This window comes from Lutjanus erythropterus, chromosome 23 (genome assembly GCF_056507025.1).
Source record: "Lutjanus erythropterus isolate fLutEry1 chromosome 23, fLutEry1.hap2, whole genome shotgun sequence".
Classification (NCBI taxonomy): Eukaryota; Metazoa; Chordata; class Actinopteri; order Lutjaniformes; family Lutjanidae; genus Lutjanus; species Lutjanus erythropterus.
In genome coordinates, this window is record NC_139339.1 from 17458599 (window position 1) to 17484661 (window position 26063).

A 26063-nucleotide genomic window follows, 5' to 3' on the forward strand; every position below is an offset into this window, starting at 1 on the left:
TATTATGTCATTGTTCTCTAATGTTGTTACATTGATTTCGTCTTCTCATGTCTTTTAAGTCATTTTCACCTTATGTGGTTTTTGTCATAATATGTCATTTTCATCCTGTTATGATGTTGTCCTCTGGTTTGTTTAACCTTGTTACATTGTTTTCGTCTTATGTCTTTCACATCATTTATGTCTTGTTACGTTGTTTTCAACTTATGTCTTGTTACGTCTTTCACGTTTTTTTCGTCTGATGTCATTTTCATCTTTTGTCTTGTTACTGTTGATACGTCGTTTTTCATCTTTTACATCTTGTTACGGCCTTTACAAGGTTTTTTTTGTATCTTGTTATGCCTGTTATGCACGATACTCACTGATGAATACACCAAAGAATTATCTTTTATGTGTTATTGTCTCATCCATTTGAAATCAGTCTTGATGTTAAAATGCGGCCCACACTGATGCAAAATAAAAATAATCAGTAATTCCCATCAGCTGCATTAAAACTAAAGTAACAAGCCTGTTTTGAAAATTTTAGGAGAAGAAAGATATTTGTGTTCAAATGTAGGGAGTAAAAGTAAAACTTTATCGAGTAAAATAAATGCTCAAGTAAAGAATAGATACCTGAAAACTCTACTTGGGTACAGTAACATAGTATTTGTACTTAGTTCTTTCCCACCTCTGATGAGGAGACACCTTGCTGAGTGTGTGTGCGTTTGTGTGTCGGAGCTAATATTGACCGGGGTCTTCTTTTTGCCTATTCAGACCCACTGACAGTTAAAGATGGCCTCTTTGTCTTGTGCAATGAGTCTCTGTTTCTTTAACAACCAGGCAACAGTTTGGCAGGAACCCTGCTGTCTAGCCAGCCGCAAAGGGCTCACAAGCCAAAACACTCCCAAATGTATGTATGTGTGTGTGTGTGTGTGTGTGTGTGTGTGTGTGTGTGTGTGTGTGTGTGTGTGTGTGTGTGTGTGTGTGTGTGTGTGTGTGTGTTTGCGTGCATGTCTGCAGCCCTACTGACAGCACACTTTGCATTCTTGTGGATGGAGAGACAGACATGACGTTGTCATATTTTCTCAGTGGAAGAATTTCCTCTCCTCAGCCAAAAGAGAGCTGAACTCTTTCTTTTTCCTGCGTGTTAAGTTGGAACAATGCATTAAGACAGCCACTGTTTATACACTTAATAATGCAGCTGTCTCTCTTGCTTTTTTGCCCTCTTGCTTCCAGTTGTTTTTGAGCATTAATGAGGCACCAAATGAGCGCTGAAGACATTGTGTTGTGCAATGTGAACAATTGGAGCTGAACTCGAATTTGCAGCTGAATTGTGTTTTCTGTAGTAACGTAGCAACAATCCCCAAGTAACCTGCTCACTAACTTGTCCTCCAGAGCAGTTAAGCTCAAATACAACGCAGCTGCCTCATGGCGCTTCACAAAAAAGAGCATTTTAGAGACCTTTGGCCTCACTTGTTTGTCTGGACAGGTGATTAAAAAAGGTGAAACAGATTAGAGTATAATCTCAATCCCCGTGTGGAATGCGTGTGCAAAGATTTAAAGGGATAGTCCGGTTTATTTCAAGTGTGGTTGTATGAGGTATTTATCCATAGTCCGTTTGTTACCTACAGTAGATGGAGATCCACAGGCTACTAGTTTGGAGAAGCAGCAGGAGTCCCAGTGTAGGGAGCTAAGCACTAAACTGCTGTGGACAGGGTCAGCAACAAAACGTATTTCAAGGGGTGTCACAGTTTCAACATCAAATCGAAAATCAATTGAAATGAGCTTTGAATTTTAACAACTGAAATCAACTGCAGAATCTGTGCTTTTCCCAGTATTTACCTTCTTCCTCTAACCCTTGCCTCATCCAGCAAGTGTTTGAGGAAAACTACAACGATGACACAGCATAGACCAACTTTTTAGATAGAACAATTTGATAATATAATTAACAGATGTCAGAGCATTAAATAATCTGTTGAGTTTTACAAATCCAAAAAAAAAAAGTTTAAATCAAAAAAAGAATCAGTATCAGTAAAAGTGTATGCCATACATCTGCCAAGCAGAAGTACTGATTTTGCCAATGGTGTCTGGTTGCTTTGGAGAGAGCGATATTTGGCTCCTATAATGGTGGTTTTCTGTCAGAAAAGGCTGTCTGATGGCAAATAGTTGTGAAAATATTCTAAATGAAACTTGTCTAAATATGACAGGACCTCACAGTCAGAGGGACACTGCAAGATAACCGAGACAAAGAGGCGAAACACAGCAGAGAGAAGTTGAGTGGAAAAATAAAAGAAAGTGGCACAGAAATTATCCCCCCCTGCTCATGTGAAGTCAGGAGAAGAAGTGGCGCGACCTCTCCTCCACTCTCCACCTTTTTCCTCGCTCTTTGTTTTTCAGCCTCCTCCTTTGTTCTCTCTCTCCTCTGAGTCTCCTGCTAACAGTGTGAGTGTTTGCTGCATGTTGCCATGGCTATTCTTGGAGCCTGATGCACTCTGTTACCTTCCTGTGAGACCAACTAACTGTGGGTGCTGCTGTGTGAGTGAATGTGTGTGTGTGTTACTCTATGTGTGGGCGGGTCTTTTTTGTGCATATGAGAAAGACAGAAAGTGAGAAAGGATTCACAAAAAGTTGAGTTGATAACTGAATTTTTTTCTCATTTTTTCCACTCTTATTATTCCCCCAGGCACCCAGCAGCCTCCTGGAGGCTTTGGAGCAGCACCTTGCCTCTCTGGAGGGCAAGAAGACCAAGGAATTGAATGCAGACACCAGGTAGACAAGGGACAGTTTGGATTATCTGACGTGCTGCTATATGAGGCACTTGATGATGGTCCATAAAATGGCAGAAAACAGTGGAATATCTTGATTGCTGTTTCCCAAAGTCCAAGTTGATGTCTTCAAATCTCTCTTTTTGTCCCAGACCCAAAGAAATCACATTTACTGTCACAGAGGACTAAAGAAAGCAGAAAATATTCATTTGAGATGCTGAAATAAGAGAATTTTTGTTTTTTCTTTAGAAATGACTCAGAACAACTCTGAAAATAGTTAACAACTAATCAACAAATGATTGCAGCTCTTATCAGTTCAAGTTTTAATTGAGAATATTTTCACTGCTTTACCTTGCCACGAGACAGCCTTTTCTGATCAGAAACCAATTTTGCATAAGTCAAATATCACTCTCTCACTCAACTAGACTCCATAGGTAAAATTAGTCATTTTACCTCACACAATACCGGAGTTGCTGGTCTATTACTCCTCCAGCCAGTTGGTTTGTTTGTACTATTGTGTGACTTCAGCATTGGACAGAGTTAGTTCGAATTCACCAAAGTCTTACAATAACACAAACAAACTAACCGATTGAGGCAGTAGCAGACCAGCAGTTCCTTTGTTCTGCAAGGTAAAATGACTGATTTCACCAATGGGGTTTGGTTGACTCTGAGAGACTGATATATGGCTCATGTAACAGCATGTTCCCATCAGAAAAGACTTCTAACAGCAAAGTGGTAAAAATATTCTAAATTTAGCACACACTTAAACTGATACTGATTCTTTTTTAGATTTACCTTTTTTAAGTGGCTAAAATGGCTAAAAAACAGCAGTTCATTGGTTGGTTTCCCTACACTGATAGTCCTGCTACTTCTCCAAACTGAGAATGTGCTGACTGCCTGACTATGTATAAGTTCGTCATGTAACCCCATGTCAAATTATCCAAACTATCCATTTAATTCCCTGCCACTTACATCAGGTTTTCTTGAATTGTATAAAAAAATAAGAAATATTGAAATGCATCTCCTGTCTTGCAGGGCTTCCACCCTGTCCAGCGCCGTCTCGTCTCTTTCCTCCACCGGCATGTCTTTCAGCCGCATGGATGAGAAGGAGAAGCAGCAGGCCTTGGAGGAGGAACAGGCCAGACTGCAGGCTCTGAAGGTAACAGATTTTGTACTTTTATCCCAAATCACCTCTGAATCAGGGGGTTAGACTGGGTGCTGTTGCAGCAGAAATGCCACCAGCAGCAGGTCTGATAGTTAGTGCCGTCACCCCTTTCCTCTCCTCTAATTCCAGCTGCTCTCAACTCCAAAAGTCTCAACAGTAACAGGATTAATGAGACATTTAGAGCTGGTATTAACATGCGATCTGTATCTGGATACACTATTGTGTGAGTGTTGGCTGTTGCCCAGCATTGTTATCCTTGTCTGCCATTTTTCCTTCATCATTTTGAACATCAAACAGCTCCCAAATGGTTTGAACAGATGTGGGCGATTACTTTAGGCAAAATAAACTTATTCCAGTGATTGAATATGAATTTTTGAAAATCATGATTTTATAATGGAAGTCTGTGACAGTAATGATTCATTCAAAGTCAACTCAACTTTGAAATCCCTCTGATTTCAATGTCAGCTCCAGAAACTGTTTTGAACTTGAATATTCTCACAACAATTTCACTTTCAAAATCTGTTTTGGAATAAGTGTTCATTTTGGTGCAATTTAAGTCAAAAGCTTTGTCAGACGCTTTGAGACTCCATTAGTGTCATGTGAACTGCTCTCAGTTCAACAGTCTTAAAGGAATAGTTAAGGGTTTTTGATTTGGTGCATATGAGGTACTTTTTGATAGTCAGTGTATTACTGACAGTAGATGCAGGTCGGCACATCCTCAGTCAGGAGCAGCAGAGAGGAGTACCAGCAAGGAAGATGAGCAATGAACTGCTGTGAACAGGGTCAGCAGCAAAAGATATTTTAACCACCTAAAAATCAACGTCAGTTTAAGTGTACACTGTATTTAGAATATTTTCACTGCTTTGCCATCAGACAGCCTTTTCTGCTGGGAAGCTGCAGATATATAGATATCACTCTCTCCAGACCAACCTAGCTCCATAGGTGGAATCAATAATTTTACTTTGCAGAACACAGGAGTTTATAGTCTACTGCTACCTTGATCGGTTGTTTTGGACCCCCAACAACCCACTGACGGATCTGTTTCTTTGCTTTGCTGACTCCAGTTTAAAAACCACTGTCTTAGATTCTTAGATTATCTGAATTTAAGAATCACATCACAAAAATCATTTCAACATGACTGTAGCTGCAGTCACTGCCCTTGATTTAAGGCCATGCTCAGACTGTGCTAGCAGAACCTCAGGAAGCTTCAACACTTGGGCTCTGGCAAATTGTTAGCACAGATAACACACAGTGTATGTACAGTGCTGCATTTTACCGCACTTTAGAAATCAGATTTTGTTGTTGCTGATAGATCTACTGGTTGACTTTGCTGTTTGGTGAGTTCTGAGCTCTAGCTGAGGATAAAGGCCAAGAGTCTCAGTGGCAAGCCGAGCAATAGAAAAGTCAAGTGTAAAATGTGTTGACATTTCTTGCTCCAGCCCTGGGAGTCCTGCCTTACAGCAAGCTGTAATTGAGTAAGAGCAGTGAAGCTACAAAACAGGCACACAGCGGCACGATGTGTGAGTGTGTGTGAGAGTGTGTGTGTGCGTGCGCGCGCGTGTGTGGGAGTGCATGTAAAGCATGCTTACAGTGTCGAGTGTTGCCTGTATCTCTGTGAGCTTTGTTGATCTGTGTGTGTACATGAAGCATGTGTATATCCTGGCAGATTAGACGCTGTTGTGTGCTGCCAGTGTGTCTTTGGTGTATTTGTTTGTGTGTGCGCGCGGTTGATTGGATTTTAGCACGCTGTTTACTTTGTGCCCTTGGTTGCCCTGTTTCTGCCAAGGTCCACTGATTACCTTTGGGTTTAGTTAGAAAGGAGAGGGAAGATAAAGTGAGCGCAAACATAACGGTGGAAGAAACGGACTGAGTGAGCCGGGGTGAGCAGGGGTCGTCCAGATACTCCAGTCCAGCTGTCTGTGCACTCTGGTGTCCATATGGACCCTGCACACACATACACACTCATAAAAAACTCTCACACACTCTGCTACTGTCCAGCTGGGGCCTTAGCCCAAACAATAACAGCAGTTCCCATTTGTTCCTCGCCACGCTGTCAGAATATGAATGAAGAGGACTCGGCCCCGCCGGCTGAGGCTGGTACAGCAGGAGACTCTGTTTATTAATCTGCTCAAAGTCCAAATTCCTTTAAAGGTGGAGAAGGTTGCATGAGTGAATGGCAAATAAAATAGACAAAGGCATTTCCATTCCCACTGTGACTAAATCCGCTCCTTTGTTCTACTGTAAATTGCTCTCCCTGTCTACCAAACAGTACATATTCTGATTAGAAAAAAAACAAACTGTTATTTCCCAGTACATGTTCCTATATGATAAGGCACAAATTTATTGATCCCTGTGGAGATATTAGGTCATTGCAGCAGCTAAAGTAATAAGATCCAGTGGGAAATATAGGCAGATGGAATATAAGCGCAAGAAAACAGCAAGAGTGATATAATCAATCAATAAAGCAATAAAATTTAATGTAGTCACTTATGGGATTATACAGAAACAGGGCTGACAGGTTGTACAGAGAAACATTATGGATTAAATATACAAGATTTAGAAGGATAATTTGGATTATTTGGAGTGAAAGTGTATGAGGTACTGGAGAGTTCATGTATTACCAAACAAAACAAATCAGTATCAGTTTCAAGTGGATTCTATATATAGAATATTTTCACCACTTGACCCTGCCATCAGTCAGCCTTTTCCAATGGGAGTGTTGCTTATATGTAAACCAGTTGTTGCTTTTACCAAATCCACCAAAATCTAAAGGCAAAATCAAAAAATTTACCTTGCAGAACATGGGAGTTGCAGGTGTACTGTTAACTCTAACCCTTGTGTGTGGTTATGTTATTATATGACTTTTATATATATATATATATATATATATATATATATATATATATATATATATGTATATACATATATATATATATATATTGATCTGTATGTCACTTATGTGCCAGTATCTGGCCCAAAAATGATAAATGGCAGATGGCTTTAGCTTTACTTGTTGCTAAAGTGGCTAATCGTAATTGTTAGCTGCTGTTAGACCGATCACCAGGATGGAAACAGGCTCCAAGACCAACAGGATATACAGCAGTGAGGTTGTGCCAAGGTGGTGTTCTTGTGGTGGGGTGGGGGAATAATGCAAAACACAAGTGCCTCCCTAACTGCCTGTTTTACAGGGATTATATAACCAATAAGCAGTCCGCTGGCCATTTCATGGTAGCTTTAGGGACAAAAAAACACCTTGTTAGGGTTAGGTTGGTAGAGTATGGTAGGGGTTAGGGATGCAAACTGTCTCGTCCCTGTATTAATCACTTTTTGGGAAGTAGTTAGAAATTTCCAACCTGGTCCTACAGACAGGTTTTTGGGAACGGCGGATTGATTGGTGCCATTTCCGACCTTCTACAAGAACAGGAAGGAAGTGCAATGGCCAAAACAGGCACTTTGGGGGCAGCTCTCTGGGGCTTGGTGGCCTGTGTGTGTAAGTTGGTGTGGGGGATGAGTGGGAGGTAGGTACAGTTAGAGAAAGATCATGGTTTGGGTTAATATGATCACTCTTGCAAGATTTTGGACGGTTCTGGGGTTTCCTTCTTGACATGACCTTGTCCATAGTAGTTCATTGCTTAGATTACATGCTGGCACTCCCCTTGGCTCCTACAAACTGGGCTCGTATCAACCCTAATTATAATACACTGACTATAGATAAATAACTTATACAACCCTGCTTCAAATAATCCTAAGTGATGCATTGTCTTTAGATATATACTCACTGTCATGCTGTCATATAGCATCATCTTAAGCTACAGAGTCATGGGAGGTTGTTCTCAGTCAGATTAAAGCATGCATCAAACTGACCCTGAAGCAAATTGTTCAAATTCAGGCAAGAAATTAAAGTCTGAAGGAGTTATGGAGATTTTAAAATCTGCAAATGTGTAGGACCCCCTTCAAAGTACTGCAGTTTTGATCCTGGATCAGTAGGTAAAATAATTCCAGGTAGTTTGACTGTGTTATCCAGCTGGGTGTCCGTCTGAGACTTGGAACATGTTTGGTTGACTGGTAGTCGCCATGCACATTTCAGCAGGCTTTTGCCACAGTTTGTCACATCAGACTTCTTATATCTTGAATTAACCATGATAAATCAACTGAAAACAATGGAAAAAAATGGTTTGTTTCTGATTTTATTTCAGTTTAGCTTAAGCGGTGGCTGGACTTCGCTGATGTTTGTATATCTGTCACCAGAAAGAAAAATAGTCCGCATTTCAGCTGCAGCTGGGGCTCAGCAGGACGGGGTCGGATACTGTTATGCTTTTTAGCATCACAACAAAGCAGTGCTGGGAAGTGTTTTTAGTCACAAGAAACTAATATAATTAGTTTTAAAGCACTTTAAACTAATCGTCTGTCATTATATTGTGTATACTGAATCCCACACCACCAGGCAACCTTGGCAAGCAAAACCAAGCAATAAACTGACTTTAGAAATTCAGTTGGATGCAGGCCTGGTTTTTAGTCTTAAATCTAAAGCCAGGAACTATCTGAGTATCACCAAAGCACACAGATTTAAACTTCTCCCTTTATGTTTTTATGCATAATGAATCGACACTGGGCATGATTGCCATGAGATGCTTGACAAGGATCTCCAAACAACACAACTCAAAAGGAAAGAAGGGCTGTCAATACAAGAAGTTACAGGAGTGTTTGGGTGTTGTCTCCTTTGTGAGACAATACTGATGACTATTTGTCTTTGTGCACACCTTTAAGTGTGTATATACATGAGAATGTGCTTGTCATTGTCTAGGATTTGACTTTACTGGAAACAACACTTTATTAATTTCCAATAGGAAATGACTGTTTAACCATTGTCTTCCTGATCACATGGTGGTGTTTTTTTTCTGTTGTGTGTGTGTGTGTGTGTGTGTTCCAGGACCAGCGCCTGAAGGAGATCAGCATGCAGACTCCACCCTCTGCGTCCCCCAGCAGCCAGTCGATAGGCAGCGCCAACAACAACCACATCACACAAACCCCAGAGTTGTTCACCTCCACGCTGTCTGCCAACAGGTGTGCACACACGGAAGAGTTATACATAAACTGTCTTGTTTTTTGGAAATATACACTCATTCTAAATTTGATGCCTGCAACCCATTCCAAAAAAGTTGGGACATGGTTTACCACGGTGTGACATCACCTTTTCTTTTAATAACATTCAGTATGATATACGACTTCAGTTCGGTTTAATGTTTGTTTTCAGCCTTTCCCCTTACATGCAGAGATTTCTCTGGATTCTCTGAATCTTTTAATGACATTATGGATTGCAGATGGTGAAATCCCTAAACTCCTGCAGTTTTGTGTTGAGAAACGTTCGTCTTAAACTGTTTGTCCATGCAGTTTTTCACAAAGTGGTGTATCTCACCTCATCCATGCTTGTGAATAACTGAGCCTTTCGAGGACGCCCCTTCACATCTATAGCAGCCTACAGTCTTTAAGTGGATTATACAGTAAATTTACGCTCCAACTTCTTTTGGAATTAGGGTTGTACAGCGTAAGACAATTCATTCTTGATAATCAGTGCTTTTTACACTCAACATGCACACACTGTTACACGCTGTGAATTTACTGCTCCTAACTGTTTTATTGCTCTGTGGAAGTTTTTACAGCCCTTCGGAGAGCGAGGATTAATCTTTATCTGTGACAAACGAACATTTTTACTGGTGACTTTAGCTATTTATGCGTGATTGATTAAGTATTAATGCCCTATCTCCATCTGTCTTTCTTTACCTTACTATTTCATTTCTCTCCATCATCTCCTTTCTTTTCCTGGCACTCTATCCTACCACTTTTGTCTCTCTTCCTCTTCCTCTCTCATTATCCTTCTTTCCTTCCCTCTTTTTTGCCCCTCAGTGTGCCCAATCTGAACAGTGACCTGTTTGATCTTCAGCCGGCCTTCATCCCTGCTGTGCAGAGCACTCCTTCGATCTCCACCGCCAACAGTGCCTGGGGAGGTGAGCTACCTACACACCTGCATTTACACACATATGAAGGCAACAGCAGGGATGCAGATAACGATGTACACAAATGATTTCAGAATGTCTTCCCTCTGGCCAGTCATTCACATGTCTGCCCGTCCATCTGTCGAGCCATTCATTTGTCTTTTTATGTAAACCATCCACCCGTCCACCCACCATCACTCCCTCCTGTTCTTCAGAAACTAATGTTGCATGACCCAGTCACTGTCTCGTGTGGAGACACAGTTGAACAAGTGCAGGTGTTTTCGCTGTAAATACTTGCAGTATTCTGTAATAATAACTCCTGCAACCATGTGTTTGCAGACTCTGAGCAGCTCGATAATAAACCAGTCGGAGGAAATGTCAGCTGAGATTCAACAATCTCCTCGGTTCCTTGTTTGTCAGTTGCTGCAGCAGAAATGCTGAGCAACAACACTGACTTTCACATATTAGCACTGCTGTACACTACACCCTCCCACTATTTCAGAAAAAAAGTTGACATTTCTAGCTCCAAATCAGCTCGCTCAAATCAAAAAGTAGCACAGAGATGCATCTGGAAGCACTGTTAGCACAGAGTATTACAGGATTTATGACAGAGGATTAAACTGAAGCCATTTATAAAGAGTTTGGCCAGACTTCAGAGTCAAAGCTACTTCTTAGCTCAAATATCAGCCCCCTTACACTATCAGTGGCTCTGAGACAGGAGCTGAGATTACTATCCCCTGTGCTTTTCTCAAAAATAAAACAAAGGATACTTACTAAGCCAAGGCTGCAAACGATGGAAAGAGTTAGATGAGAAGATTTATGTGAGACTCATGTCTATCTTTTAAATATGAAGCTACAGCCAATGGACGGTTAGCCTAGATTAGCACGAAGACTGGAAACAAGGTGAAATAGCTAGACTTGTTCTGTCTGAAACTAACGGAATTCACATACCAGCACCTCGAAACCTCACTAATTAACACCTTGTTATTCCTGTTTTGGTGAGGGAATTTCCCATCTGGTTATTTGGGTTGGCTTAAAGGAACAGTTCAAAATCAAAAATACACATTTTTTAGCAGTCTTTAGTGGTGTTTATTCATCTAGATGTTTTTTGTTGTTTGAGTTTCAGAGATGATGGCCGTAGAGATGTCTGCCTTCTCTCCAGTTTAATGGGACTAAATGGCACTTAGCTTGTGGTGCTACGGTTGTTGTTTTTTTTTTTTTTTCAGTAGCATGGTACGTCAAAGTGCGGTTTGAGTTCTGAGTGGTTGCCAGGCAAACAGCAGGGACAAGCTAACCAGCTGCTGGCTGTAGCTTCATACGTAAGAGACAGATTGGAGTGGAATCGACATTACTATTTAGGGCTCATTCAGTCTGCCATCCCAAATCCATTTTTTTGGCATATCCAGATTCTATCCAAATTGATTTTAGAAATGCAAATCGGATCTAAGCCACATTTGGTAAGGTGGTTTGAAATCTGACTTTCCTGCAGTCTGAACAAAGCCTAAGTCATGACGTGTTTTACTAGTGATGTTAAAATCTGTGCCATGGCAAAATCCACAATAATAAGTTTAAGAACAATTTACATGAACCTGAAGGGTGAGATGCTAGACAGTGGTGTTTCTTATGGGGAAACTCTATTAGTACACCATTTTCTATCTGCCATGTTTGATTTCTATCAACTCTAGATCATCTTTATGACTCGCTGTTATGTTTCCTGAAAGGTTAGTTATAACAGTCACATCACGTTTATTAATAGACATTGTGGTGTACTGTTTGTCATGTGAATTTTGTCGTGTGTATTATTGGTTCGTGGACTCCACAATGACAACGGCTCTCTGAGGCTTCGAGCCCTAATCCCCAACAGGGATGTGGATGAAGACAAAAAGAAACAAAAGGTGCATCAGTGGATTTCCTCGTGCACAGGCTTAACTCCCTTCTGAAAGCCTGACATTCCCGACAGCCTGCACAGAATCCCAAGTTACTAAGCAACAACAATGGCAGTACACTGGAGACTGTAATGTCCGTGTTCCTAATCTAATGGGATTAGTTTAGCGGAAGGTGGTGGAATCTTTACTGGAGCAAAGCCATGATTTCCCTTCAGGCTAAATCACGATCTGATGTATATATCTACAGTTACTTAAAAGCTGTGTCAGATAAAACTAGTCCAACAGTTTCAATATCCAAACAGGATTTTAATGGGTCATGTTTAACTGCATCCTTCAGGAATGGAGAGCCAGCCTCTGCAGCAGCCCGCCCCAGCCATGACTGTAGATTTCGATGCTGTGTTTGGAAATAAGGCCACGCCCAGTAACAACGGCCCACAACCTGCAGCCGGTAAAGCCCGCTCTGTCTGACTGTCCAGACAGAGCCAGACTGAAAACTAAAACCTTTTGGCTTTGCTGGCAGCACAAGCGTAGCATTTTACTAACCCTCTGACTAGTTCCAGAAACTTGTGGTTGTTCCTGCCACTGGGTGGGTGTGTGTAGCTTTTTTTTTAGCACAGCCTGTTGTTTGACTTTATACTGTAATAACAGTAACTCTATAATACAAATTTACAACCCAGAGATGGAGAGATCAGTTAACTTTAAATTCAGTTGGATATTCAAGTGGCTTGAGAAAGAAACTATGATTTTTCTCTACAAAGTCCTTGAAAACCTGGATTCAGATCTTCAGTATTTCTTCAACAGAAGATAGTCTGGACTAAATAAGCAACAGTTGACCCTAAACTCCACCCAGGCATGCTATGTGCTAGGCTCATCTATGTTGAAAATAAAACAAAATGTTTTGGATGGTTAAAAGATGCTGCTGGGGGACCTATAAAAGCAACAGATATTTATATAGTTGCATCTTAAGTGAGTTAAGGTTAGTAATATGCTAGCTACCTAGCCTAGCCTAACCTAATCTTTAGCTATCTACTTAGATCTGATAGCTAATATTAGCAAAAAGAATAGCCAATGAGCTAATCTGCATCAGTGGTTTGCTAGCTAGTTACATCTGATAGCTCATGTCATGGGTAAAAAGCTAGCTGATCTACATCTATCATTAGCTTACATTTTATATCTGTGTTAGCAAAACAGTAGCTAATGGACTGGCTAATCTACATCAATCATTAGCTAGCTAGTTACAACTAAACTACATCAGCTAATGAGCTAATCTACAGTGCTTAGCTAGTGAGGTAAAACTGATAGCTAATGTTAGCAAATCAAAAATAAAGAGCTAGCTAATCTACATTAATCATTAGCTAGTTACATCTGATAGCTAATGTTAGCCAAATGATAGCTAATGAGCAAGTTAATATACATCAACCATTAGCTAGCTAGTTAGATCTTATATCTTGTTATCTAGTGTTTTGCTCACATTAGCAGACTTGAGATGTGACTATATTTCGATTTACAGGTCCTGCAAAATCTTCAAAATTTGGTTGTCCTTTCAACATAGACGAGTTAACTGATCCCAGTACTGATTTTCCTTAGTAACTCATCTTTCCTTGAAGGGTTCCTACACATGTCCACAGATTATGCAAATATGAGCAACTAAACAAATGTTCGTGAGATGATGAACCTACAGGAAATTAGTTCAGTACTATTGTTATGTCTTTTTTTTTATTTTGTAGAACTGCTCTCATTTCATTTATTTGTTTATTCAATCGCCAAACATAATCTTCCAATCCAGATGCAACGTCTAGAATTCTTCAATAGAATAGACAATGTGTAGGAACCCTCGCTCCAGCTACTTCAGCTTATCTTGTTGTGGTTTCCCGCCTGTTATGGTAACAGCTTTAGACTGATGGCTCTTAAGTGTTGCAGGTCTGAGACTTTGGCTCTGAGCCCTCTTATTAGCTTACTTTCTTTTAACCTCTCAGCAACTGACACAATCAATCTCACTGCTTCTCAACCCTCGTGTCCCAAGATGCTCCTGCAAAGCATATAATTTTAAGGCATGGCAAGTTATCGACAGCACCAGAGAAGGCACAGCAGATAAGAGCGACTCCCTGCAGAGGTCATCTAAAGACTATTTTCATCATAAAGGGAGACAGAAGTTCAGAGAGAGGTGCAGGTCTAAACTGCAAGAGCTCAGAAGAAGTTACACTGTTAGACTTTGACATTTTTAGATTTATTTTTAATCAACTCAAAGGAGAAGTCGGTTTATACTAGATTTTCTCCTTATTGTCTCTAAATCTTATGAGAAGACCAAAACCAACAATGAACAGATAATACTAACAAGTTTTGTTTTTGTATCCAAAGCCTGATTTAGCCCCTCTGTGCCATAGACCTCTGTTGTTGTCCAAAAAATTATTAAAAGCACATCAGTGAGACACACTGTTGCCGTGGGTGACATGTTCCCTCATCATGATGAACGTGGGCACTCTTGTTATTTTTAGATTTGAACCCACATACACCATACATGCTGCTGTCAGTACTCACTCACACGCCAAACATGAATTACATTAATTCGAAACAGAAAATAGCAGAGGTGCGGACTCGAGTCACAAATTTGATAACTTCAGACTTGACAATTTTTTTTTTCAAAAGCCACCATTGACTTGTAACTTCACTTGGACTTGAGCCTTTTGACTTACTTACTTGATACCCTCATAATTTTGTCTACCTACAAAAACTACAAGGTGGTCAACAAAAAACAAATTGCATTATGCAAAACATATAGGTTGAAAATTACACTTCCAACTTCATGTGACTTTGCACAAAGAACAGTAAGTCAAAACTAATATTAACTTAGTTAGGCAGGTTATTCTTAGCTATTGTTGCTTACCAGCTAAATAACTTTGCACAACCCCAACTCCAAAAACATTTGTGAAGGCCACATAAATGCTGAAAGGTGCATAAAGGATTTGGAGCAACAGATGCTGACATCCAGACAATGTCTTTTTCAGAGATGTCCCTGCTTACTTGAGCAAGACAATGCCGAGACAATGTTTGCATGTGTTATAACAGTGTGGCTTCATAGTAAAAGAGTTCAGGTATTAGACTGAGCTGCCTGCAGTCCAGACCTGTCTCCCGTTGAAAATGTGTGGTGCACTATGAAGCGCAAAATACGACAACAGAGTCCTCGGACTGTTGAGCTCCCAAAGTCATATATCAAGCAAGAATGAGAAAGAAGTGTCAGTGAGAGAAAAGTCAGTGTTGACTTTTGACTCAACTAGGGACTTGAGTGCAAAGACTTACTTGTGACTTGCAAAATAATTACTTGGTCCCACATCTGGAAAAATAGCGTCCAACAGAGAAGTTATTTCTTCTTGTTCAAGTAAAGTTTGCTAAAAGCTACACTGAAAATTATTTAGCCTTTTAATATACTTACATGTTCAGAAAGACCAAATGGACTACAGGACAGTGGATTTGGTTTTGGTATTTTCATGGGGTGTTTTTGCCAATGGCAGATTATTTCATCACATTTTTCATTGCAACACCTACAAATTTCACACAGTACAACAGGTTGCCAAATACATTTTGAAAGTTTAATCTGACTAACCCCATTCCCTCTCCCCTACACCGACCAACAGAATAGTAATACCTACGTGGATGAATCATCCTTATTTTTACAAAAGATCTTTCAGGTTGGCTGTCAGATTTGTCCGCATTAAAATTGTGTTTGGTCATACATCATTTACTCTTGCTGATGATGATTTCAAGTGAAAAATATCCAAAAAGCTCAGAAGCCAGTGAGTCATGAAATATCACGAAGTGGCCTCTGGCACTGGACTGCAATGTCTTTGGCTGCAGTTAAGCCTGCCATGCAGTCTTTGTGCGCTTTTTCCATAAGGGAGAGGTGGGAAGCATCTTTTAGACGATGTACAGCAGGGTCCAATGGTAATTGTAGACCTGTTAATCAACAAGGGCACTAATAACCTTTCCCCAACACTCAGGAACCCCTGGGCCCAATAAAACATGTATAAAAGAGTCAACTGTTCCATAGGAGCAGAATGAACAATAAGGGTCAGGTAAAAATCCCATTTAATGCCTTATTCTGATTGATTTGGTAACATTATCCTGCATTGCATCCCAGTCTAATTCTAGTCTTTATCCCAAGCTTTAATTTCTGATGTAGGCATATGTGTCTGTGAGCTTTAAAGTTTTTCAATTTCTTTCCCATTCCTGTTCGATATATGAATTGAGGTGCTCAAAACATTGCCCGGATGGCAGCATATGTTGCTCCAAAACCTGTATGTGCAAGAAACAATGAAGTTTATCAGTTTGAACATCAGATATTTTGTCTTTGCACTGTATTCAGTTGAGTACAGGGTTGAAAAGTGTTGTTTATCCTTCAGGTTTCTTGATATCTGTAAAAAAAAAGTGGCATCAGTTCTTCCCAAAGTTACCTCTTTTTACTTGTATACAAAGTCACTGATTTAACATTTTTGTCTGACTAGCCGAGCATATTTTTCACAGTGGCGCTGCCCATCAATCAGCATTACTGGAAATTTGCCAGGATTAATCAGCCAGCTGTTTCTCACCAGCATGTTGTTCAAACTCATTTGTATGACTTGATTAAAACAGAATTATCATACAGAGCTAGATCACTAATCAAAAATGTGGATAAAGTCTCTAGTAAAATCCTCCAAATTGACTCTGAAAGTAATTTCCCTGGCTGAGAACACATGAACTCTTTTTATTAGGTATTACTGTCACGTTATCGACATCATTAGGAGTATTAGTTGCATTTGTACAGCTGTAGCATTGCTTCTTCAAACATCGAATAAATAAATCTGTTTATTGTGTCTCTCGAATGTTGAAGGAATCCAGAGTGCAGATTTGTGTTTAGGGGCTGCTGATTTCTGTCTTGCTCTAATCTCATTTAACCCCGTCGATCTCCTCTGCTCCGCTCAGAAGTAACAGTTGGAGGCTTGTAGCTCCAGCGTGCAGCCTGGTTCTGGCTTTGGACAGACTAACTTCCTTCTATTAATAGTGCCTGTGTTGAAGCTGCCACTACAACTACTAATACACCATCTGGGCAACTGGCAGCATCTCACAAAAATCCCTGTGTGTGTGTGTGTGTGTGTGTGTGTGTGTGCAGTTACTTTACTGTATGTCTGTGTTTCCGTCTGTGTGTGCGCCCATGCGTTGTATACGTATCTCTGCACGTCCACGTGTCCTTACTTTTGTTAGTGTTTGTGTCCACGTCTGCGTCTGTTCACATGTCGTCTGTCATTTTTGCTCCGTCCCATCTGTCTACCTCTGCTCGTCTGTTTTGTTTGTTGTTCACACCGTTCCCACCCTCCCCCTTTCCCCCTCTCCTCCCTCCCTCCATTTATTTCATCTTTCTCTCTGTATCTGCCTCATCGTCTCCCCATCACACTTCACAAGGCAAGAATCACCCAGGCAACTCCTTTCCATCTGTTCTACTCCTCCCTTTTTCTCTCCCTTCTTACTATTCAAAGTCCTCCTTCCTCTGTCTCCTCTGCAACGTCTGCATTCCTTTATCTGAATTTTTGGTCCACTTTTAACTGATGTCTTACTGTATTTGTGCTTTGATGTACAGAGATTTTATTTCTCTTCTTACGGCAGAGCACAAATCAATGTGTTGTTGAAGCTTACTGTTTCTTGTGATTAGTTTAGAATTTATTCTTAGTTTCACCAGTGTTTACCTGTTGTCTGTTGTCTTTTTTGACAGTCCTTGATGATTGCTGAGTTTATTTATGCCTGTTTTGGGATTTTGAGCAACTATTTCTATGAATATGCTACACTGTTTTATGTACCTTTTTATATGTTTTTAAATTTAAAATTTCTGATTTGCAATTTTCATCAATTTTAATGGGTGTTTTTTCAGTTCTGTCTCTCTGCTAATTGTCAACCATAAATTGCGTCTACACCCAAAGTACTTAGACTTGTTAGTCCCAGGAACTTGTTTTCAAGGAACTAAAGAGTTCTTTCAGCTCTTTGTTGTTTGTGTTACCACCCAGATCTAAAGACCCACAAAAATTAGGCAAATTAGTCTGCTTAAGTTTCAAAAGCAAAGGCTCAATCATTTTTGTGTGCGACTATACAATGACAACGCCATGGAAAGTGATGGAGAGGCATTATTATTTGTCCTCAGTGTAAATGCTCAATACGACCTGGACCTCATCCGTTGTATGTGTTGTATGCTTTCCTCTGAAAATTCCATGTTGATGTGTTTGAAGCACAATGAGCAAAAAACAAACTGGTTTGCAGCTGCAGAATTTTAAAAATGCTGGCTGAAATAAAATCCTGCCAAGTTCTGTAACCCCTGATTAGGCACTTTTTGGGGGGTAAAATACATCTCCAGTACTTAATTTAAACCCTACAACTTACAAAGGTTCCTAGTCCCTTGGGAAAGTTTCTACCTCAGAAACAGGGGTTTAATCTCTGTTAATACATAAAAGTAAAACTCCCTGAATGTTAAAGATGTTATCAGCAAACTATTCACACTTAAGTGTTTCTATTGTACAGCCTTTTCAGACATTTACATTGTTACACAAATGTCAAACCTATAAGAGTTCTGAAACACAAGTCTGAATTGAATTTTTTATGTAAAGACTGCAGAAAACAAAAGTTTACATACACAGAAAGAGGTTGAATGCATATTTTGATCTTATGAAGAGCAGTGTAATAAGTAGGTTACTCAGTTATCATCTTTTATGCATAAAAATGTTTAAAAGGTTGTGTTAGAATTAAACAACAGTGTGATATTACATTTTTCTTTATAATTCTGAATCAGTCCACAATGCAATGCATTACAAGAACAAAGCTGTTTCTGTATCTCCATATCTTTTCTTTTGTAATCAAACACTAAAACCAATCTAGGTTAAATAGCTAGCTAGCTACAGGTGATAAAATCTGTTATTTCAGTAAACAAAATCAGTAGTCAAGGGCTAGAAAGAACAAGCTTGCTTTTGTCTACCTCTGTCTGAAATCAAGGACCCGCCATTTAAAAAGTTACTAAGAATTTCAAGCGAGAAAACAGCTACCATTATCCTTAACATTAGCTTAAATGACTAGCTAGCTACCTGTGATAAAAAGTTCCAGCAACAGTTGTCATTTCAGCTGGAAAAATCATTTTTTTGCAGACTGGAAATTAGAAGTGTTGTTGTTTGTTTGTTTCAAAACTTTTGAAGATTTTTAAATTCTAATTCTGCCCAGATAAACATTGTGAACTGCATATTTACTGTACAAGATTGGAAAGCTTAACAGGTGTAGCAACAGTAACTAAGGGGAATGGAGCTCAGTAACCAGACAGATGTTTGTCATGTTTTGATCATGTTAAATGATCCAACACTGACATTAGTTATTAATAATAATTTGACAGCAACGTCTTCTTTATTGTTCAAATTTCGATCACAACACTGCTCCCTGTTGCTCACCAGGTGCCAGATATCGTGCAAGGATTGTGTCTCTTTTCAGAAAAGATCCTTTCATATCTGAAAACCATGAGGGACACATGCAGTGTGAATGCAATCTTATGTATTCCATGTCTGAACATGGCTCGAGATAATCCAACCTTTTTACATTTCTGTCACATTTAGTAGTAAGTAGCAGATTTCTCCCTCTTAGTATTTTGAAATTGAACCCTCGACATGGATTTACTTCTTTCCTTCCCTTTGATCTTAAACTCTATTGACTGCCAAATCCTCTGCTGAAACACCTAAGCTAACACTGATAGCATTATCCTCCCGGTTCAATACAACGCTCTCAGTACTCACTTCATCACCTCCTCCTCCTCCTCCTCCTCTTCCACCTCCCAATTCCCTCCTCCCCTGTTTTCTTCCTCTTCTTCTCTGCCCTGTGGTGTGTGTGATCTACTGAGAGGGCTTGTTTCTTATTTCCCCCCTCCCTCCCTCCCCCTTTTTATCTCGGGTCTGTCTTCTATTGCTCTCTTGGTTCAATTTAATTCAGTGGGCTTTACTGACACGGTGGTTTAAGAAACAAAAAATCACCCACATTGCCAAAGTGTTTTATCACAGCGACAACAATAATGGAAATGCGGACAATGGGAGAGAAATTAGAGTCAAGAGAATTAAAAGAGATAATGCTCTCTTTTCTACTTTCATTTCTTTTCCTCTAACTTTCTCTGTCCTCTCTTTTCTACTTCTTTTTGTCTCTTTCCTGGCTCCGTATGCCTTTCCTCCTCTCCCTCTTTTCCTCTCATCTGCTAAGCTAGCAGGAAAAGTGTTTTCTGAACCTCTTGTGTCAGCACCACTGTCAGACCTACACACCGCTTCCTAACTAAATATTATTCCTCCCTCTTTTTTTCCCACCATCAGCTGCCTCTCTCTCTTTTTCCCCTTTCTCCTCCTCCGCTGTGTTTTTTTCATGGACACTGTACATTAACAGCAGTTTGTCTTGAATTCACATCTTGCTCGTTCTTTTTTGGTTTCTTCCTGGGTTTGTATTGTTGCCTTGCTCCTGTCTTCACTTTCTTTCTGGTACATGTCACTAAGTATTGATTTTTTTTTTAACCCACAAAGATTATTTGAAGTTATTTATCAATATATGCACTAAATGAATATTTTCACCTTCATTGCTGGTCTACAGCTGCCTCGACCTGTTAGTTTGTTTGTGTTATTGTGTGACTTCAATGAATTTGAGTTAAGCCTTTAATATACAGAAGTGTTGCATGTGTTCAAGGCAGCAATTAGCCATCTAGTATATGCATCCAAGTAACATAATACAACTTGTGGAGTTCCACAGGTATCAATGCATGGACCTATTTTATTTAGTCTTTTCTATTAAGCCATTGTGTGTTTTTGTGTAACTCTAGTCAATCCAAATCAGCCTTTGAAAACACAGAACTCGAACAATTACACAAACAAATTAACAGTTTGAGGCAGCGCTAGACCTGCAACGCCTGTGTTCTGTGAGGTAAAATGACTGATTTTTCAATGAGCGATATTTAATTTATATAACAGAGGTTTCCCATCGGAAAAAGGCTGTTTGACAGCAAGGCAAAACGTTGCAAATATTGCAAATATTCTAGGTATTTCATCGGCTGCAATGATTCATCCATTATTCGATTAGTTTTTAGCTACTAAATTGGCTGCCAACATTTTAGGTGAACGATTAATAGTCATTTTAAGGTGCTAAATACAAAATTCAGCCTCATTATATGTTAGCAAACAACTGTTTGCAATGTAAAGATAATGTGTGAAAACACTTGGTTAGGGTTAGGGGAAGATCAGATTTTTCAGAGTGGTAGTGTTGTTAGTGCAGCCCTACACTATTGATATGTACCTTATACTGCACCACTTCAAATAATCCAAACTATCTCTTTAATGCCTCTTTTTTCTTTTCTAGTTCCACCATACACACACACACACACACACACACACACACACACACACACACACACACACACACACACACGCACGCACGCTCACACACACATATAAACACATCACATGTCCAGGTCTCCAACAGCAGAGCAATCCTGAGCCATTAGCTGAATGAGTGCTGACATGGGAAGTTGTTAACACAGGCACTTACACACACACAACACAGGAAATTACTATGTCGTTTGCGCCTATGGGCCATGGACAAACACTCTCAGTTTCCACAGTCTCTCTCTTATACACACACACACACATGTTAAAAACTAATCACTGTTTGGAGTCAGAGTGTATACATGACAGCTACGAACAGATAAATCAATCATCTGGAACAAGTGCTGCAAGCTACTGAGTCAGGGATTATAGGCTCGCTGCTGATAGAATGAGGCTGCTGTATGACAGGTGAAAAAATCAGCAGTCTAGAGTATATCTGCTTTAAACAAGAATCTCTGTCCGTGTAGGTAAAATGCTAAAAATAGGGCAGGAGGAATTCAATTAACAGTGAGGCTAGCAGTGAGATGGAGGTTCACATTAAGGATGTACAGCTCAGCAATATTACTCAGATCAAAACCGTCCAGCAGCTGCTTCATTAAAGTGGTTGAATCGTGAGCGGACATTTCTAAAAAAGTTGAGTCTGCTCTCATTAGATTCAGGATTAAATGCCTTCTCACAGATACTTGGAAATCAGTTGCTCCTGTTCATTAACTTTATTCATCTCAAGCATGAGTTTCTCTCACTGTTTTTCGGATTTTTGTGGCAACAATCTGATGAGTGAATTTGATTAGTGACCTCCTCTTAGTTACTGTTGCTGTTCCTGTCACGCTGTTTTCATTCAGCGTGTTTTAAGGATGCAGATTTGCCACTTTAAGTTCATTGTAATTTTTGAAACAATGGGTCCTCAGTTTCAAACAGAAGTTCACAAAAGCAGGCCTTTCTCATTTCTAGTTGCTGACATTAGACCATATATTAAATAGTGGACAGAAGTTCCAGATGTGAGAGGTGAAGCTAATGCTGAAGTGACTGAAATTTATTTTCTTTCTAAAGGCCAGCAGGGGACACTCCACTGGTTGCAAAAAGAAGTTATTATAGACAGTATTTTCTACTTCAGTTCCACTATCAGAGTAATAAATAATAATATAAATTTCCTATTATCAGCCCACATATCTATTGTGCATCCCAACAAACAAACTGTTCAGTGCATTCCTTATACTTTTACTGTTTACTGTTGTGTTTTGGGCTTTTGGAAAGGCAAGAAACAAACCTCTAAGCTCTTTAACCTACAGCCTCATGTGTTCTGCTTCAATATGTGGAGAAAGACAAAGCTTTAAAAGGCTTGCTGTGCCTAGTTACGGTTGCTAAGCTATCATTGGGAGATCACTGCTAGGGGAACGGGTTTTGCGAATGTTCAGTCCTGTTGTTTTTTTAGTTATATATGTTTATTTGTTTTGTTTTTTGTTTTTTTTAATTTTTTAGTTCAGTGTACTCCTCAACGCATTTGATCTGATCTGTCTACTTCATTGCTTCTCTCTCTTCCTGTGTGTCTGTATGTTGTACTAACCCCTCTGTGTCCACTTCTGTCTTTATGATGTTGTTACCAGCCTGTTTTGATCAAAACTGTATTTCTTCCCACAGCTTATTCACATGCACAAGTTTGTTTCTCCTCCAGGTTTTGATGCTCTAGGTGACCTGTTGAAGCCCACAATTCCCACGCACACTGCACCTCCTCCTCCTCCTCAAATGGCCATCCATCCAGGAGGAAAGCTGCTAGCCAACGACCTCGACTCCTCTCTGGCCAACCTCGTGGGCAGTGAGTGTCCAGATGCATGTGCACACAGAGCTGGATCTGTCAACAACGGGGAAAAAAAACACTTAACTAGCAGCAGTATTTTACTTTTTTGAAAAGTGTATGCAAACACACTTTGACCATATCTATTTTCCTCATATTGATACAACCTTTTGATACAGGGACATACACTGTTAGATAGACACATACAGTACTAAAAGACTTTTTGCATACATCCCTTTGGTTGAAGAATTTTGATTAAACACTTCTGAGTGACGCAAACTAGTGAAAAGATTATACAAGAGAACAAAGATAAAGTAAAATCAGAAAGAAAAACAGTATCTGAGGCTGAAATACCCGTCTCCCTGTCTTTCATTTACTGCCTTTGAACAATGATCACTCATTTTCTCTGTGGCTGTGTCCCTCCTCAGATCTGCAGTTTGGTGGGACCCCAGCCAAGAAGTAAGTGTCTTGAGTTATGATGATATCTGTGTGTTGTGCTTCTAGTTTAGTCTGTAGGATTTATCTAGTGGCAAAACAAATACACCACTGTCAACATAGCTTTTACTACGCAAAGGATCGTTCTGATTATTTGAAGTTTGGCTGCATGAGGTACCTATCCATAGTTGGTGTATTATTTACAGTGGATAGTGGTCAGCATGCCTCCAGTTGGGAGAAGCAACAGAAGAAACAGTGTCGGAAGCTAAGCAATGTGCTGCTGTGGACAGGGTCAGCGGCAAAATGTAAACAAGTGTACACTATATTTAGAATGTTTTCACCACTACTTTGACATCAGACTGCTTTTTCTGATGGAAAACTGTCATTTTCAAAGCACCCAGACTCTATGGCGCAATCCGTAATTTTACTTAGCAGACCACAGGAGTCTACTGCTGCCTCAATCTGTTGATTTGTTTTTGTTATTGTGTGATTTCTGTGTTTCAAAAGATTAGTTTGGATTCAACAAGTGGCCTAAAATGACATATGGCGTTCCACAGGACTCAGTGTTTAGCCCTTTTTTATTTAGCCTTTATGTACTTCTGTCAAGCTCTATAGTGTGTTATCGTGGGTTTTCATACAGAGAGACAGTGCAGTGCAGTGAAGCTACAGTTGTTTCATAGAGGAGACGAGTGTACATAACATGGATCTGTCTCTTTATCACTGTTAACAGAGACTCCAGTCTGCAGTGTAAACCACAGAACGTAAAGTAGCATCAGGCTACGTGTTCAAAGAAAGTTTATATCACTTTGACACTTCTGGGCACACACACACACACACACACACACACACACACACACACAAACCTTGTCTTGTGCCTCCTGTCCCTGCTCCAAGTTTCCAGTGATTCATACCAGGCTCAAAATCTGACCCACCACTGGTTGGTTGTGCAACGTTTCACTTGATGTTAATCAAAATCCCAACAAACTGGTGTCTAAAAACTGTATTGACAGGAAAGCAGAGTCGAAAACGGTGAAATCAGCTGGGGCAGTGTGGGCAGGGCATCAAGGCCACTGAAGCCACAGGGCATATAATTTTTGGAGGGGGATAAAGCCAAACTGAGGAGGATGCACAGCAGCCAAGTCCATTGTGGCTCCTGTGAGATTCCTGCCCTGGTGTGCATTTAAACTGTTTTTGAATTTTTTTTAGATGGGCCTATTTTCAAATGTTGGCTGCTGACTATGTCCACAGCAGTTCACTACTTACCTTCTGCTTCTCCAAACTGGGGGTGTGTCGACCACCATATAAAAAACTGACTACTGATAAGTAATCACACAACCCCACTCAATCTGAACTATGTCTTAACAGTCAAAATCAAACTTATGTTCAAGTGCTCAATTGCTTTTAGCTATTCAGGCTTTTCAGGCTTGTGGCAAAGTGCTTCTGTAGAGTGTTGAAGCCATGATTCACATTTATTCTGCTGTACTTGTTTTATTTTTAGTGTTTAAAATTCATGATGCGCCTAACTGGGAATATAAAAAAATAAAACAAAAACAGAAAAGAGGAGAATTTACAAGTAAAAAGAGCAAATCTCCTGCATTTTCTTTCTTCCAGGACATGGTTTTCGTGTTGTTTGAGAAATTGGCCTCAGGTTGAACAAATGAAAATGCAAAAAACCTGACAGTGTGCCTGTCTCGTTGCTCTGCTCGTCCCTCTCCAGGCCAGAGATGCATTGGAGCCAGCCTGGAGAGAAGAAGCTGACGGGCGGCCAGAACTGGCAGAATAAGACCATGTCGACCACACAGTGGAGCCCTGCGCCCATGGCCCCACAGCCCATGCCTGTACAACACGTGGTGAGGAGACACAAAAAACACACATGCATACGGGGGCAGAATGTGGCCCATGAAGTGATCGTATAACCTGAGAATTTTCCCTAAAAGGATCCTTCAGGGTGCGTCAAAGTCCTGCAAGAAAGTCTTGAAGGATGATTCCAGTTTATTGCAACTTAGATCCTGTTTTGGTTGTTTAGGTCATCATTTTTATCATTTCTGTCAGCAATAATAAGATTGAATGAACCACGTTGTTTACTGAAATATGGTAAAAATGACAAAATTGTTACACTTTGGCAAAAAACACGAGCATTCAGACAATCAAAATTTATGTGGAAGAGAAAATTAAGGTGAACTGTAAAATGATTTAAATTAATTATATTACATACAAGACAGCCATCCTGGTTCAACTCTTACCTACCATACTTACCACAGTTTTCCTGCGCACTGAAGTGTTGTTACCAAACGTTTTTTAGTCTGTTCACTTTTGTTTTTCCTCCAAATAAACTGGTTTAGATAATCTGGGTAAACAGCTGTTGCTCATGTTTCTTGCATGTGTGAATTATAGCGGTGTCACTTTTCCAAGAAATGATGGCCAAAACTTCAAAAATGAGAGAAAAATAAGTTGCAATACAAAAGGATCATTCTTAATGAGGATCCATCAAGGTGTCTGTAAGTCCTGGAAACATCTTAAAAAGTGGGCCCTGTTTCTTTAAAATTCTTCAGAAGTTTTGTTAAGCATTAAATTCAGTTTTAGTTAAAGGTCTTAAATATGTTCTGGATTCATGTTGCACTTTATTAAAGGAGTTGTTTGTCATTTT

At 39.9% G+C, this 26063-nt stretch overlaps 1 protein-coding gene across 3 annotated transcripts in view; it reads left to right on the forward strand.

The window, feature by feature from the left end:
- Positions 1–26063, forward strand: part of LOC146305959 (phosphatidylinositol-binding clathrin assembly protein) — a 109977-nt gene that overhangs the window by 70166 nt on the left and 13748 nt on the right. For 2 of the 3 annotated variants that reach the window (XM_084713023.1, XM_084713024.1), the window contains exons 9-16: positions 2660–2745; positions 3777–3900; positions 8837–8970; positions 9811–9911; positions 12123–12233; positions 22862–23002; positions 23410–23440; positions 25134–25266. In XM_084713023.1, the coding sequence (XP_084569149.1) occupies positions 2660–2745; positions 3777–3900; positions 8837–8970; positions 9811–9911; positions 12123–12233; positions 22862–23002; positions 23410–23440; positions 25134–25266 (861 nt within the window). The remainder of the gene's footprint in view (positions 1–2659; positions 2746–3776; positions 3901–8836; positions 8971–9810; positions 9912–12122; positions 12234–22861; positions 23003–23409; positions 23441–25133; positions 25267–26063) is intronic. The other variant, XM_084713025.1, reaches the window with a different exon arrangement.